Below are 15,693 nucleotides of genomic sequence, written 5' to 3'. Positions count from 1 at the left end.
ACCATGATATTATTCTTCTAGTCAACTCGCGTGCCCATCTTGAGCCCCCTTGATAATTATTTTTCCAATCATCTAGAGTGTCCCAAATCTGATAGACAAAGAGTAAAATATATCCCAGTCAGTCTAACCCGGTATGATCCAATTATGATGCTTACGCTGGCTCTCTTTGTTCACCGTAACTATATAAACCATCGATATAAACATTCGAGGTTTTCCCTGGGTGAATCTCAATTATCTGCTCGATTTATGTTAATTTGCCTGGACGAAGGAGAAAAAGAAAATATTTCTCAGTCGCTCGTCCCAAAAACCTGGGATTATTCCAACTTTGGTAGAAAACTGATAGATCACATATACTGTGTTGCTAGTACTAGATTGGGAAGCACCTGCCCAGGTTAATGAGACACTGAGAGCAAGTACCCGCTAGCAACCTCTCATCCTAAGCCACCTGTGAGAACTTTTCAGAATCCAGACTCCTCGAGAAACTCCTCAAACTACGATTCATCACTCTGACATAAGGTCACTTGCCTCGAAAAGGTTCCTGCCTTGAGGCAACGTGACATGTGACTTTCTTCACGGACTTCGGAACTTTCTTTCTCCGCACACTATCTTATCTGCGACGCGCAGGGATTAAAAAAATCACCATGTCAGAGCCAGAGACCAAACCTGGCTCTGAATCCAACATTTATCGAATTCAAGAGCGATGGGAGAGTCTGAATGAGATGTTCCAAAACACCGATCCTGAGCCTGAAGAGCCTGTCGGCTCTGCCGATGACCTGGAGGCGGAAATTCGTCAAGCTCAAGCTCAATTATCGAGACTGAAGAAGCAGCGAGAGCTCATTGATATCAAACAAAAGGTTGCAGAGGAGGAACGAGAACTGGAACGGGCTCGCACTCGACTTCTGGCTGCGACTACCCTGGAACTTCCCCCGGCTACCCCAGCCTCGACCCCATCCAGAGCTGAGCCCAAGCAGAACAGCAAGGCCGGTATTGATGAAGCCCAAAAGAACATTCATCCTGCCCGATCTGAGCAGATTACCAACCCAGCACCGCCGACTCAACCTGCTGATCGTTCTTCCGACGCTAAGCCGTCCGAACCCAAACCTTCACCTAAACCCGCAACCAACCTCGTGTCCGGTTTGAACCTCGAGCAATTGCGAGCCCTCGCAGCAGCTACCAGGTCCCCAGCCGCACCCGCAGTCGTCAAGACTGAATCCCGTTCCAGTCTGCAACCTTCCGCCCGATCTTTTCATCCCGAATCCTCCGTCCACGCCCCACCGGTGCCCAATGTGCCGGTATACAACGGACGGGCTTTGGGAGAGTTCAAGAACTTTTCTATGGGTCTAGAACGACACTTTGATAAATATCCGGAGTGGTACAAGATCGATGAGCGCAAGGTCACGCGGGCGCTTAAGCACGTTGCCCTTAATATCGAGGATGAGTGGAAACGACACATACGCCATCTACCGGCCGAGAAGGTCACATACGGCAGTTTCTGCACCTTCCTTATTCACCAGCTTCAGAATGGAGTTTACCCTGATGTCGCCAGGTCCCGCTATATGGATAGCTATCAGCGACCGGCCCAGTCTGTGACTGACTTCTCCAACTGGATGCAGCAGTGGGTGCCACACTTCCCGAATAACGACTCGGAGCGTGATCGCATGCGCCATCTCTTTGAGCATCTGATGAACAGGGTTCGAAACGAGGCTGACAAGACACATCTGGACTTTGATAACTATTATGAGTTTGTCGAATACCTCCAGCGGGTCGAGGATTCCATCGGTAGTCGCGCCGAATCTCTTGGTCGCCGGGTTATCAACCCTCGAAAGCGACCTCGCAGCCACGACTAAGCGGTTTCGACCTAGTTGGGCGATCTTCGCTTCGAGACGAAGCTTCGACGAAGCTCCGACGATGCTGACATCATCTCTATTTACATCTGCACACGGGGATAGATCGGAGCGGACTTGGTGGGTTTCTTGCTATTGAAGGGGGGATTTTCATTCCAATCTTCTTGACTTTTCCGTGTACATACCGGGGCGTTGCGAAATCTTTAAAGGAAGGTATTCGTAATGATCTTCAAATTTTTTTTTTTCCATTATGTGAACTATCTCTCCGATGTCAACCGTCATCACCGCGGTGTTTCCTATGTAGTTTTCCCTAGACCATCTAGAGCATACTTGCAATACCAGCAGCCGGGTTCCTCGCTAGAGCCTCCTCAATCTGCTCCTTGCTCGCACAGATACTTCGCTTCGTCCAGCCATTTTCGTCTGTCCACCCACTAGAACTCTCCCCTGAATTCGCCTGATCCCCCCAAATAGCCTTGTATTCCTCCTCGGTAAAATACAAGGCCTGTCGCTCATGGAAACAAGCCAAGATAGTGGCGCTCGCCTCACCGCTACAGCAGGCACAGTAATCACGGGGCGGGGGAGGTGCCACGGTCCCATCATCCAGTCCCTGCTTCAGCATATCGTAGCTGGTCCCGTAGACTTCGTAGATCGGGTCGTCCATGGACGCATGGATGAGGCGCACTTTGAGGGGTGCGTGGTCATCGTGACATTGCGATCCGAGCTTCAGCCAGAGCGTGCCGATATCGTTCAGATTGCCGGTTCCTTCGTAGTCGGGGTGTTGGACGAAGTAGCCGTATTCGCGAGGGACAACGCTTGTGAAGCCTGGTATGAGGTCGGTAATCGCTTGAATTGCCTCGGCCAGAGGGAGGGTTTGGAGGGAGTTGATGTGGTCTTGGAGTTTGGAAGCCATGTCTGTATAATTTCAAAGATGTCTACGGAGGGGACCTTTTCTCTCTTTTATGTCGATGGGGCTCTTTTTTGTTTGCCATTTCCTGGAGCCACGTACTCTGTACTCCTGTCAAATCAAGTGCGTTTGCTTTGGTTAGGAGATGGGATTCAAGCTGAGTGGCTTGTCAACGGCAGCTGCCTGGTCTCCCACGGACTTTTCTTCTCCGCATATCTCCCTTGCCATCCTGTGTACGGAATACGGAGTTCAGAAAACTTGGTTTCAGAATTCCATCCGCATGCTTTGTGGCAGTTGGATTCCCAATATTTGTTTCGGCTTACTTTCAACCGGTCTTGCACAGCTCGAAAGATGTTGACCGACTGGACCCTGGAGATATGCAGGTGCACTGACCCGGTCTCTTATCGCTCAACACCTATCTTTTGCAGGGTTGAATATGGACGAATCGCATAGATTGGATTTCAGTTCGATACATCAACTCCCAATAGAATGCAAGGGCATATGGATCGGGGGAACCCCCACTTGGCGGGACCGGCGGGATTTCAAAAGTCAATGGATTTATCTGATTTCCGACTTTCTTTTATATGACCTCTGGGATTTTGGTCTTCTAAGAGCCAGAGACTGTTGGAAAATTCCCCTCTGTGGGTCTTGGCCTTTGGAAACTATTTGTTTTGATGTTTTGGTCGCGTTATGGATGTGAAATTCACGCCTTTACCGCCTTATCAGGTACACAAGGCACCTCATCGATATGTTCGATGGGGATTACCCCTGGCTACTGTGGTGTTGATTCTTTTAGTCTGGCCTGTTCCACTCCCCTGGAAGGTGGTAGAGCCTTTGGACATCCCTATTCCAGCCACATGGGACGAAATACTCCCTTTGCAGTCGCTGGAATACCACAATTGCGGTGATGAATTCCAATGCGCGAGACTGGAAGTGCCTATGGACTACGAGCGGACGGATGGACAAGGTCGCACATTCGCCCTAGCTATTGTCCGGCTGCCAGCCAAGGTCCCAGTCACAGATCTGCGGTATGGGGGCGCGGTTCTGATCAACCCTGGTAAGTGAATTTGGACTTGATGTGATGATCTAAGCTCATAGCCCAGGTGGACCTGGCGGACCGGGAACAATGCAAGCGTTCGTGGCGGGTCGCAATCTCCAGCTGATCATTGATGCGGAGGCCGACCCACTTGAGACCGAAGAGAAGACTGGCGATAAATATTTTGATATTATCGGGTTTGATCCTCGTGGAGTAGGATCCACAACACCTCCAGTGATGTGTTTTCCTGATCCCGTATCCCAAAGGAACTGGGAGTTGCAAGTTTCAGCAGAAGGCATGCTAGGAAGTGGACCGGATTCCTTGCAGAGAAACTGGCAGCGAACCGAAGCGCTAAACTCGGGTTGTTCGGTATTCGATATGTTGAGTCTAGGAGCGGACGAACCAATGATGTCCTATGTCAATACACCGCTTGTCGCGCAGGACATGTTGACAATCATCGAACGTCATGGAGAATGGCGTGAGAAGGAAGGCCGAAGAGCCCAGACAGCCCACAACAAGTGTCATGGACTGGATGATGGAAACACAATCTTGAAACGCACTCAATGGCACCGCGGAGAAGAGCCACTTCTGTATTGGGGTCGCTCTTACGGTACCGTGCTGGGCACCACCTTTGCCTCGCTCTTCCCAGAGCGCGTTACACGAGCGGTTCTCGACGGCGTAGTTGACATGGTAAAGTACTATCAGGGAACGGGACCGAACGTTGTTGCTGACGCAGATGCCATATTCGATCGATTTGGCCAGTACTGTAATGAGGCTGGGCCCGCTGGGTGTCCCTTCTATATCGAGGGTGGTCCAGACGCTATCAAGGCAGCGTACTGGCAACTTGAGCAGCAGATTCTCAACACCTCAATGCCTGTCATGGCATCTGCTGATCGGGGACCTGAGGTTATAACATGGACGGACATCAAAGAGATTCAGCGTGTTGCCATCTACCAACCCCTCCTTGCATTCCCCGTCCTGGCAGACAGAATGACCGAGTTGGGCAAGGGGAATGCTATTCCAATGGCTGATTTTAAACAGGGGAATCATTTCGGCGCATGTCCATCCAACAAGTGCAGTCTTGCTGGGCCTTGGTCACCAGAATGCGCTACCACGCAAGATAACTTTCTGTACGCCATGGCTGCTATTATGTGCTCGGATGCCGAATATTTGACCACTCTGAATATTGAGCAGTTCCGGGCAGAATGGTCGAGCCTGCTGGCTGACAGTGCATCTCTGGGTGATTATTGGGCACAGTTGCAATTGAGCTGTGTTGGATGGAAAGCCAAGGCTAAGTACCCTTTCGCAGGTATGTCTTACAGTGTTTTGTGTTCTCTCTGCGTCCGCAACTAACCGGTCTTAGGACCGTGGGGTACTACTACCGCTCATCCCATGCTCTTCGTCTCAAATACTCTGGATCCAGTGACTCCTCTCCACGGGTGTGTATTCGCTCATTGCTAGTGCTTTTCCAAGCTAACCGTCCCAGTGCCCAGCATATGTCTCAGATTTTCCCAGGCTCTGGATTGCTCCAACAAGAATCAGAAGGAGTGAGTAACTCGCTGTACTCCAATTATTTGTCTCTGATATATTTCATTTAGCACACAACACTCACAGCCCCATCAATTTGCGTGGCGAAGGCCATTCGCCATTACTTCCAAACTGGCACATTACCAATAGTAGGAACTCTATGTGAAGCCGATCTGAAGCCATTGGTTGGATCTCCACATCATCGTGCGACGATCAGCCACAGGTTCAGTCCAGCCGACCGTAAACTGTTCGAGGCATTGATGGCAGAAGTTCAGCGGGGGTCTCTGTTTCCGCTATAAGGATTCACGAACTAGATTTCATGACTGGAGGAACATGTTACCGGTCTATCCAGCCCTGGCCCTAACTCTCACGATTTGATGCATTAATGATTTAAAGTGCTACGCTAAAGTCCAGCGATCTGATTTCGGTGTGTTTCAGTTTTATATTAGCCATTATCTTTTCTTTTCAATCCAACACAGCATGTGTTTAATCTATCTCAACTCTCCAATATCACCATATTAGCCCAGAGTGACGATGCGCGGATAACCGCTTGCGGAGAAGCAGTACAACCTCGGCTCACCGGCCAATTGAACATTGAAGATCAACAACCCCGCTTCGAGGGGATTCTCTGCATTAAGAGTGGGATAAACTTGAATGATATCTATAACATTGAAGATCCTGTCTCGACAATCCTACCCGTAACAAACATGGCTCCCCCAACTGCCACCGAGACCCTCGCAAACACCATCAGCATGCAAGCACCACAATCATCTCAAGCGGCGGGTGCCGAGAAGGCCAAGGTCAAGATGCATATGCCTAGCATGCCTGTGTTCGAGGATAAGATGAAGGAGCGAGAGTATTTAAAGGGCCGCCTAGCAGCAGCATTCAGAATCTTTGGCGATAAAGGATACGATGAGGGTATGGATGGTCCTACAATGAAGTACTGAGTTAGAAATTAGCAACTAACATTCCCAATAGGTGTCGCTGGGCACATCACCGTGCGCGATCCGGTGGATCCGACAACATTCTGGGTGAATCCCTTCGGCACGGCATTCAAGCTGATGAAGGCATCCGACCTAATTCAGGTCGACCACGGTGGCAACGTCATTTCGGGTGGAAGCAATAGGATGCTGAATGCCGCTGCATTTATGATCCATTCCGCTATCCATGCTGCACGGCCCGAAGTGAACTGCGCTGCGCACAGTCATAGTCTCCATGGACGGGCGTTTTGCTCGCTGGGCCGACCGCTCGATATCATCTCGCAAGATGCCTGTGCTTTCCATAATGTACGTTCTCTTGATATTTTTTAATACTCTCGCGTGGAAAGCCTCAGCTCTAACAGTATCAGGACTTGGCTCTCTATTCATCATTCAAAGGCGTTGTGCTAGCCGAAGAAGAAGGCCAGAACATTGCCAAAGCTCTAGGCAACAAAAAGGCAGCCCTCCTGCAGAATCACGGCCTCTTAACAGTTGGAAACACAATTGAAGAAACCGTGTTCTGGTTCGTGAGCTTGGAGAAATGCTGCTACGCTCAACTCCTAGCGGACGCAGCCGCCACTGGACGAGGTGGACAAACAGTGAAAATTGAAGAAGCCGATGCTGCATTCACCTACAAAACAGTGGGAACCCCAAAAGCTGGCTGGTTCAGTGCGAAGCCCCTGTTTGATGTGATCCACGCCGAAACTAAGGGTGAATACTTGGAATGAGATATCCACCCGGCGAAAGTTTATATATCGGTCTCTCGGAATAAATTGTCTTGAAGATACTAATAGTTTGCACGTTAATTGCAATACAAAACAGCCTTCTCGGTTTCTATGCACCACTAGAGCACTCTCATATCATGTATTGCATAAATGTTGTGGTCTAACTCGACTACTGGGTATTGTCGCTGCCGGCACCACAAATATATCCTGTTGGGTAAATAGAAAGTCCATATGCGGGGCTTCGCACTTGAATCAGTGTGTTTGACAAAAGTTAATGCGTCAATAAGGAGTCATCTTGCACTAGAACTGGCTAGTTTCACCAATCAGACTAGTTTTAGGCTTGTTTTGAGGTGAAACATCCAGCCCTGAAGAGCTTCGGGAGGCGCTCCGCTTTTGGTTCAATTCCACCACTCCACATGTAGAGATGCGCCTTTGTCTCGCAAGGAGAACTATAAATGCAGGCATTGCTCACGTCGATATGGATTAATCCTGATCAAATCGTCTATACTTCAACGCTTAGCGACTCGGACAAGTATACTTGCAGCCTTCCAGCTTATGATTATCACAATGCGCTTCATCGTACCATTGCTCGCTGCCGCCGGCCTTGCCAGCGCAGGTCTGCTAGAGAATGTCGTCAAGAGAGATGACTACTGGGGTGGCAGTGTCTCGCTCGGTCCCTCCAAGTCGACCATCATCAACGCCGTCACGACGCTGGTCCCTGGAGTTGCGCCAGAAACTCAGAACGGCGTGCTGTTCCTCTGGCCTGGTGTAAGCCCTCGCTTATTATAATGGACTTTCTAGTCACTAATAACCATAGATGTCCAACGGAACCGGTGACCTGGTCCAGACAACACTTGAAAGCTGGCCTAGCAACTCGTGGTGCGGAGCAGCCACCGGCCAGTGGTGTGTGCGCGCCAGTGTTTTTGGCAGCTTTGGCCAGCTCGATGGCACCGGTTCCCCCGTGAGCGGAACCGATCAGGTGCGGATTGAGTACAACCTTGAGTCCGACGGACAGACCTGGAAGCAGTAAGTATGCATTCAAACTGACTAGATACATCCCAAGTAACATGTATAGGACTGTCACAAATGGCCAGACTGGTGCCCTACTTTCAACCTACTCTCACGCCTCTGGGCCCTATATGCGAGGGTAAGTCAACCTCCAGAAAGGTACTTTAGCGAGAACAATACTGACTTTAGTAAGATATGGCACCGGAACGGAGTGCAACGACAACTGCTCGGGGACTATCGCTGCGCAGAAATACTTAAACACGGTTATTACTCTCGCCTCAGCTGATACTACCTTTGGCTCGACGATTGCTAGTGCGGGTGGTGCGACTTATACCAAAGTTTCGTCTAGCCAGGGCGGAAAGGTCTGGACCATCAAGCAGATTGACATTCCCTCGATGCATTAAATGATGCCCGGGAGCTGGAATGGTTGGGTTGTGAGCGTGTGGGGTGCTGATGTGCCATTTTCCTACGAGTTTCGAAGCATAGCCTGGGACAAAGCTGTGAATTGTTCAACGAATCGATCGCTTTTCTAATCGGTATCCCCCCGCAAAATGCATGTGTATATACAAATACTTCATCCTCATCCCCGATAATCAATAAGAACATCCAGTCGCACAGGACCAGGGACCGCCTCACCACCAATACCATCGATGTGCTTTACCGATTTAGTATAAGCAGCAACCACCTTCTTAGCATCGGTCGTGATGATAGAGCATTTTTCTCCATCAGCCTGACAGATAGACATGCCCTGCACATGTTGATTGGCAACCTGGGCTTGAATAGCCGAAACATCCCATCCCGACCAACCATTATTCTCCCCATCACCGAACGTAAACTCGCCCCAGGTACACGAGTATCCACCCCATTGATCCCTAGGTAGGCGATCACCAGGCGCAGCACCCCAGGCCCCCTCAGAGTCCTCGTCAAAAGCGACATGGCGAATCTCACCGGGCGCAAGAGTGAATTTCAGCGCAGAGTGGCCGTACCATCCGGTCAACTTGCCGTCAGGCCCGAACTTGTTCCACACAACCACCGTCCAGGATTCATCGCTTGAACCCGTGAACCGTGCCACATATTTGTAGGCATGCGCCTCGTCCGGACTGACAGTGATGATGTTGCTTCCCCATGGTATGCCAACATTGCCGCGGTATTGTACCTCCGCTCCTTTTGCTTTTGGTGGAGTGCGCCCGCCGAATCCGTTCGTTGAGAATTGTCCAGCTGGTGGTATTGCGGTCCAGTCCACTGTAGTGGGTCTGTGTTGCTTTGGGCCCGGGGAGATCTGGTTGACTACTGGCAAATTATGTATATCGAGTCCGGCCTTGTTGGGCCCGCCGTTGCTTTTGTGAGATGGTGGGGGAGGAGGGCGGTTTGCTGGAACGGCTTTTTCTTCTTCTAAAGACCCCTTGGGTAGCGTGTCTGCAAGGGGCACAGGTCTTTCTGCTTCTGAGGGATTATTCCCCGGGAGTACGTTTGCAAGTGGCACATGGTTGGCTCCTGGGTGGACGGTGACTGTTATAGTATTGGTTGCGGTTTTGGTGATTGTTTGTGTCTTGAACATGGTAGTGGTCTCCTCTGCCTTTATTGGCCTGGGAGCCCAGGGCGCGGGCTGGGTAAAGTGAGGTTCGGCAGGTCTCGTGTTTTTCGGCGCAGGGAGAATAGGCTCGGGCTGTAGTTGATCCCAGTGGTCCTGGTATGGCTCGGGACGCGGGATGATGTACAAGTGATGATCGGTACTCCACGACGTAGGCTCAGGGCTATGTCTGACAAGCGTAAGAGTGCTGTGGATAGTATCGGTTGGCGCGCATTTTCCAAAAACCGTAGTCGTAGTCGTGATCGTAATGGATTCCACCACAATATCTTCTGGGATGTGATTCGCATTATCCCAACCTAGATTTTGCAGCTCCAGGTCTTCGGTAGGTGGCATCAAGTTGCGACGGCGATGGTGATGGAGATGGCCATGAGCGTGATGGTGAATACCAGCGAAGGCATACCCAGCCAGGCCCGCAAGAAGAATTGGTATAGACACGCGCCCCATTGCAAAATACAAAAGGGGTTGATCAACAATAATCTATAGCAGATTAGGCAGTCGATAGTTGACGCGATGAACCAAGGCGTCAACGGTTTTATATCCCAAAAATAAGTGACGTGCTCAGTTGGTTGAATGCATGTCGATGGTTCGGTGTTGGCGGTTGTTATTGTACAACAGACGCGCGATCCGGGGATGCGACTTAAATTTATACAACCCTTTCAGAGGGAACAAGGTCTGGACTTTTCATCGGAATGCTATCGTACACACGGTCTTTGGAGGGCTCGAAAGGGACTGTAGCAGCCCTGAATTCCGGTGTTCCTTGGCCTGCCCTTAGAAGGCTTTGAATGAGACTGCATTTTCGAGAAATTCAATAAACACCAGTGTAATATGTCTAATAAACTAGATATCCGTTAGACAGCTTGAGGGAAACGAGAGAATTAAGTGTACTTATCGGGAAAGTAATGTTCAACGCATCCACGTTGAGGTTCATGCTAGATGTGACCCATGTACCCCCTCGCGTCGCATTCCGGACCTGAATAACATTCGCCCCTCTGTGTTTTTCCCCTGTAAAACAGGCTTTAAGGGTAGTATTCATTAGTATTCAAATCATTTCGTCCAAGTGGCTTAGTTGATATCAGAAACTGGATGAGTAATGGACTTGAGTAAACAACATATATTTCAACCAATGTATGTAGGATAAATTATGTAAAGGAGTGTGTATATGAACAGATTATTATGGGCTATTTCTTCGTCCAAATTCAAAAAAATCATATAATGAAAGCACGAAAACCAGAAAATACGACCAAGCACATTTTTTCTGCTTTCTTTGTTTTCCAACGCAAGACTTATAATGCCATCTCCTATCCCCCTTCTGGGGAGATAATCATGCACAGGAACCCGAGACCTGGGTCTGCGGGGGTCCAACATCGACCAACTGAGTACCAATGGCAGTAGTGACACTGTGGTCAACTCCGTTGAAAACACAAGTAATGCCCTCAGCGCTAGTTTGAATGTGGGAAATGCTCAGAGGGTTCGCTATTAAATTAGTGTCTTTGTTTGGGCTTTTTGCAGAATATATAAAAAGACATACCAATTTGAACCCAGTCACCATTGGATGGGAAACTCTGAGTAAACTGAGCATCGGCAGCTCCAATGAAAGTGACATGGACCTCGTCCCCATGGGGGTGATCTCCAGCCGGAGCAGGATCAGTGGAAGGAGGTGCAGGGGATGAACTCGATCCCTGGACCTGGCAAGATGCAGTCACCTGGGTCTGGGGAGGGCCAACATCTACCCATTGAGCCCCGTTGACAACTGTCACGCTATGATCAATGCCATTGAAGGTACACTGGACACCAGCAGTTTTGGATGAAATGTGCGAGATGCTCAATGGGTTTTCTAGACAATGTCAGAATATTTTCAGTTTGGCTGTGTAAAGGGACAATGACCTACCAATCGAGACAACAGACCCGTCACTAGGGATGCTTTGAGTGAATTGAGCGTCGGCAGCGCCAATAAAGGTGATGTCAACTTGATGATCTCTTTGTTTCAGTGGAATTGCACTAGCGGTAGCTGCATAGGCAACAAAGAGACCGAGGATTGTAGACGACTTCATTTTCATAGAAAAGATAATTGGAAAATTCAAGATGCTGATTGTGGATGTAGTAAAAGGCTGTACTGGTTGAATTGTCGATGATCAATGAGAGACCGAAGGGCTTTATATACCTTTTTCGTAATACTTGCTATACCTCCAAGACAAGTTTGTAGTATGATATTAGTTTCTAATATTAGATGAGATATTCTTTTCCATGGTAGATATAGTGGCGTTGGATGTCTACTATCTGGGGCATACACTATTTGGTCTTACAGAACCTTGGAATCAGCAGACTCAGATATGTTTCAGATGACCCAAGGTCGACACTTTTTGTATATGCTTTAGACCATAATTGTAGGTACAGGCCTGAAGTTGGGTGTTATTTCGCACATCTTATCTAAGGCGTATGGGGTGATTATTGCGTTATATATTTGTTTAGCGACGCTCTCAACCCAGTTATACTAGACATTCAATGTATCATCTATACTGTATAAAATCTTATTTTCTGGTCTAATAGACCTTGTGACTGCGGGCCTGACCGACCTACCCCGGACTTTTGGTTTTCAAACCTCGCATCGCTAACCTGATTGTCTTAATTTGTCTCAGAAATATGGTCATGCACGTCATGTATTTTCTTGTTTCATTTTCTTTACGGTTTGCCAATTTTCACCCGGGCGCAATGTGGTCTAGGTTAGACATATCAACCCTCCTTTACTTTACCTTCATATTTTTTGCCATTTCCCGGTAGCACCTCAACACGCCACTCAAAGTGCTATATATAACCTCTCTCCATCACCTCAAGACAAGGTTTTCAGGATTGACAAATAGGGAATACCGACCATTAATTCCAACCAAGTTCCGGGGATGCCCAGCAATTATCGGATATAATTTATGTATCCATAGAACAATTGGGAGACTGAATACATCAGCTAGGACACGCTAAAATAAAGGATCTATTGGGAGCCAGAGAGGTCATGGTGAGGAAAATACATGAGAAGGGCAGCTAGAATAGTGTCCAGAAGTATTGGGTCCTACCAATATTGAGTCCTACCAATTGTCGAACTTGGCACTGCCACTGCATGACCTATGAAGATGAATCAAAAAGAGCTATTTACTTGCTCTCCGCAGCGTTAAAGTTGTGTTCTTCGATGATTCTACATCACGAAACACCATCCTTTTGTAACCGAGACACTGAACCCTTTCTAATCAACGATGCTTGATCTGAGAAGAAAGGCCACGGCCTTGGATATGAAACATTCCCTATTTTCTTTTTGCTTTTTTTCCCGTATGGAATTAGGAATATCAATCCGCTTGAGATCCATCCTTCACCCTCTCAGTTGAGACTACCGTTTTTGATTTGACTCCGTCGCGTTGTATCGCTCTCGACTGAATACCCTCCCTTCGAGGTCGCGATAAGCACTTTAAACGATGGCGTTTTCGGGAAGCGTGCAATCCCAATACGCGGTGGCAATCAGGGCAAGCTCCCAATTTCAAGGGATGTCTTTTCTGGACCGCTGACTTCGCTGAAAGAGCTTCCTGAAACGTTGCACTTGAGGCCTCGCCAATCTTCAGTATTGCGAGCGCGATCCTGTTCTCATCAAAGCCCGAGGGCTTCTCGAAGTTCATGGAAAGTTGTGAAGGCCCCCTGCCCCAAAGCCTCGTTAACCTTCCGCCCCACGCGGTGGTCTGAAGGATCACATAGGACCAATTTGGAAGAAGCGCCGGCATTGGAGTCGAAATTCTTGACGCTCAGCTGCAAGGTAATCTTCCTTATCATGGATGTTGGAATCAGATGATGAATTGTGCATTGAAAACACATTCTCCAAGAGCTCTGGAAAGTCTCCTGAATAATTGATAATCGTCGCCGTTTCGACCCACCTAAGGCATTTCTCGGACTGCACGAATCCTAAAAGTTGTCGGATTATTGGAATTGCCTCTTGTGCGGTTGACTGATAGGCTAGGCCAAACCGAAAGGCATTTAAAAGTGTATAGTGCATTTCAAAATGAGACTCAGAAGCGAGGCTCCAACGTGACAGAAATGTCTATTCTCGAAGTATTTGGAGGTCATGCAATAAGTCAGAGCAATCGGTAAAATACCAGGTTGCCATCGTGCCTCGATAAAGTATAAAGTTCTTTCAAACTTTGAGGATGAAGGATGACTGGGAGGTCGTCCTGCGCACAGAATATTCTATTCTGGAGATATTGATAGGCGGAGCGATGCATGAAGCTCACGTCGCATGTAGACTGCACCTCATGTACGAACATCCTCTCAAAGTCTTGATATCGCCCAAGGCAACGAGCAATCCTGTCGACAACAAACATAAACTGTTCTATGGTTGAGAAATGCTCACTCGCTACCTGAGAAATGTGAGTTTTAGATCCTAAGAGATGATGAACGCCACTCACTGTGATATCTGCTCGTAATGGGCCCCAGATAGGTGATGCGATTCCGGTGCTGATCTGGGCTACAACATCAATCGCCCCTTCTAATCTCTTGAGCGTATCAATCACTGGGCGAAAGTATTCTAGAACTGGCATGGCTGTCTTTTTGCGCCGACTATGTGTTATAAGTATCTATAGACACTCATCCACACTGGTTAGCGCTTTTATAGCCTGCTGTTGCGTGGGTGAGAGGTTATTGGTATACTCGATGACTGCATAATGCCAGGCATCGATTTCGTGGGTCTGTGTGCCCACGTTTGGCTCTATTCGACTTTCAGCCATAGGGGATGGATGAAGTCTGATATTCGATTACTGTGCAAGGCTGATGTCGATCTGGCGGGGCAATGTTTTCGTGAGTGTGAGGCCAGAGATGTCATGTGATGGCTTGGTGTCGGAGCTGATTTATTAGAGCAATTAGAACATAAATATACTAGCAATATTTACCGGTATGATTGGGCTCATTGCGTTGATTTAGAGGCCCGCCTGGAGATATATATAGTGGATATGTGTAGCTAAAGCACCTCTGACCAGACGGGAGATGATAGAAGAAAAGCTTCTAGTTGAGAGTCATTTTCTGCTATGCTGGCTTTTTGAACTCGTGTCCCTTATTTTTCAATTTGCCATAATCCGTGTGTCCGTGATTCGTTCTTTTTCTCACTCCGTATCAGACACTTGACGGAGAAGAAAGACCGCGAGCAAGCGCGTTGTGCGTGCAGTTGATAAGGCATGATTTGGCGATCGAGTAACAACATCTCAGCTGACATGGGACAAACGTCTTCAAACACTTCTTTTTCTCTGTTAATTCCGGATGAGTCGGCTTACCAAGAAGATAGAGATCACAGTACACTAGCGCAGTCACCGCGTTTGTTGACCGTGCAGCAAACCCCTGCAGTTTTCGCGCAAGCAGGCTTACCGTGAAAGCTCACCCCCGAGAATCTTTGGAATTCCAACGGCGATTCTGATCTTTCTGAGCACTTTACACGCCATATCTTCCTCGGGGCTTTTCAACATTACTAGAGCCATATAGAGACACGAACTCGAGAAATATTTCAAAGCAAGCTGCTAAGCCCGAAACCTCTCAACATGGCTTCCCCGTGGTCCTGGTCGTCGAATGGCCCACCGGCATCAATCATGCTGTCATTGATCTTGCTCTCATTTTTACTACAACGCATCCGTTCTCGCCGGAGGTCAGAGAGGAAGCTGACCATCTCACAACACAGAAAGAAATTAGTTGGTTGCTAACTTGAGAAAATCCACTTTGATTACCCCTTGTTGACTTGTGTGTGTCACAGGCATTGCCGGTGGCGCTTTTTACGACCCACTTGGCATTTCTTTGGTGCCTCTTGTTGAGAAGCGACGATTTCACGAGCGTAACCACTCTGATTGACTCTGTTTTATTGGTCGTCGCGGCGGCTGCAGCCTTCTCGCTCTGCATCCTTGAACAGAGCAGGGGCACCAGTTCATCGGGTGTCATTTTGGCATACCTCGCATGCTCATTGACAAGAGACATTTTAGAGTTCACAGTCGTGGGTTGCTTAAGCATCGGGACCTGTTTCTCTATCAGATCTAGGATCTTCGTGGAGGGACTCTGGCTGACTTCGCATCTATG

The 15,693-nt window shown here is 48.5% G+C and overlaps 8 protein-coding genes across 8 annotated transcripts; 4 read left to right on the top strand and 4 right to left on the bottom strand.

Annotated features, from left to right (window-relative positions):
* Positions 1-641: 641 nt before the first annotated feature.
* On the top strand, positions 642-1,847 carry N7517_006351 (uncharacterized protein; the record flags this gene model as incomplete). Its single annotated transcript, XM_056724081.1, has 1 exon — positions 642-1,847. One exon carries the CDS (start codon positions 642-644, stop codon positions 1,845-1,847), a length of 1,206 nt encoding a protein of 401 aa, XP_056580331.1.
* Positions 1,848-2,163: 316 nt separating this feature from the next.
* N7517_006350 (uncharacterized protein) lies at positions 2,164-2,754 on the bottom strand (the record flags this gene model as incomplete). Its single annotated transcript, XM_056724080.1, has 1 exon — positions 2,164-2,754. The coding sequence occupies one exon, from the start codon at positions 2,752-2,754 to the stop codon at positions 2,164-2,166; it is 591 nt and encodes a 196-aa protein (XP_056580330.1).
* A 684-nt stretch (positions 2,755-3,438) lies between these two features.
* N7517_006349 (uncharacterized protein) lies at positions 3,439-5,245 on the top strand (the record flags this gene model as incomplete). The annotated part of the gene is made up of 3 exons (XM_056724079.1): positions 3,439-3,805; positions 3,852-5,093; positions 5,148-5,245. The coding sequence occupies 3 exons, from the start codon at positions 3,439-3,441 to the stop codon at positions 5,243-5,245; spliced, it is 1,707 nt and encodes a 568-aa protein (XP_056580329.1).
* Positions 5,246-6,018: 773 nt separating this feature from the next.
* On the top strand, positions 6,019-7,016 carry N7517_006348 (class II aldolase/adducin family protein; the record flags this gene model as incomplete). The annotated part of the gene is made up of 3 exons (XM_056724078.1): positions 6,019-6,229; positions 6,290-6,597; positions 6,660-7,016. 3 exons carry the CDS (start codon positions 6,019-6,021, stop codon positions 7,014-7,016), a joined length of 876 nt encoding a protein of 291 aa, XP_056580328.1.
* A 564-nt stretch (positions 7,017-7,580) lies between these two features.
* On the top strand, positions 7,581-8,425 carry N7517_006347 (uncharacterized protein; the record flags this gene model as incomplete). The annotated part of the gene is made up of 4 exons (XM_056724077.1): positions 7,581-7,781; positions 7,831-8,039; positions 8,089-8,160; positions 8,215-8,425. 4 exons carry the CDS (start codon positions 7,581-7,583, stop codon positions 8,423-8,425), a joined length of 693 nt encoding a protein of 230 aa, XP_056580327.1.
* Positions 8,426-8,601: 176 nt separating this feature from the next.
* N7517_006346 (uncharacterized protein) lies at positions 8,602-10,056 on the bottom strand (the record flags this gene model as incomplete). The annotated part of the gene is made up of 1 exon (XM_056724076.1): positions 8,602-10,056. The coding sequence occupies one exon, from the start codon at positions 10,054-10,056 to the stop codon at positions 8,602-8,604; it is 1,455 nt and encodes a 484-aa protein (XP_056580326.1).
* Positions 10,057-10,933: 877 nt separating this feature from the next.
* On the bottom strand, positions 10,934-11,663 carry N7517_006345 (uncharacterized protein; the record flags this gene model as incomplete). The annotated part of the gene is made up of 3 exons (XM_056724075.1): positions 10,934-11,085; positions 11,141-11,446; positions 11,501-11,663. The coding sequence occupies 3 exons, from the start codon at positions 11,661-11,663 to the stop codon at positions 10,934-10,936; spliced, it is 621 nt and encodes a 206-aa protein (XP_056580325.1).
* A 3,470-nt stretch (positions 11,664-15,133) lies between these two features.
* N7517_006344 (uncharacterized protein) lies at positions 15,134-15,594 on the bottom strand (the record flags this gene model as incomplete). The annotated part of the gene is made up of 2 exons (XM_056724074.1): positions 15,134-15,292; positions 15,328-15,594. The coding sequence occupies 2 exons, from the start codon at positions 15,592-15,594 to the stop codon at positions 15,134-15,136; spliced, it is 426 nt and encodes a 141-aa protein (XP_056580324.1).
* Positions 15,595-15,693: the final 99 nt, after the last annotated feature.

This window comes from Penicillium concentricum (assembly GCF_028827145.1).
Source record: "Penicillium concentricum strain IBT 3081 chromosome Unknown utg000002l_segment0_segment0, whole genome shotgun sequence".
Taxonomy (NCBI): Eukaryota; Fungi; Ascomycota; class Eurotiomycetes; order Eurotiales; family Aspergillaceae; genus Penicillium; species Penicillium concentricum.
The sequence above is the reverse complement of the archived record's forward strand: the minus strand, read 5'-3'. Positions and strand labels throughout refer to the sequence as shown.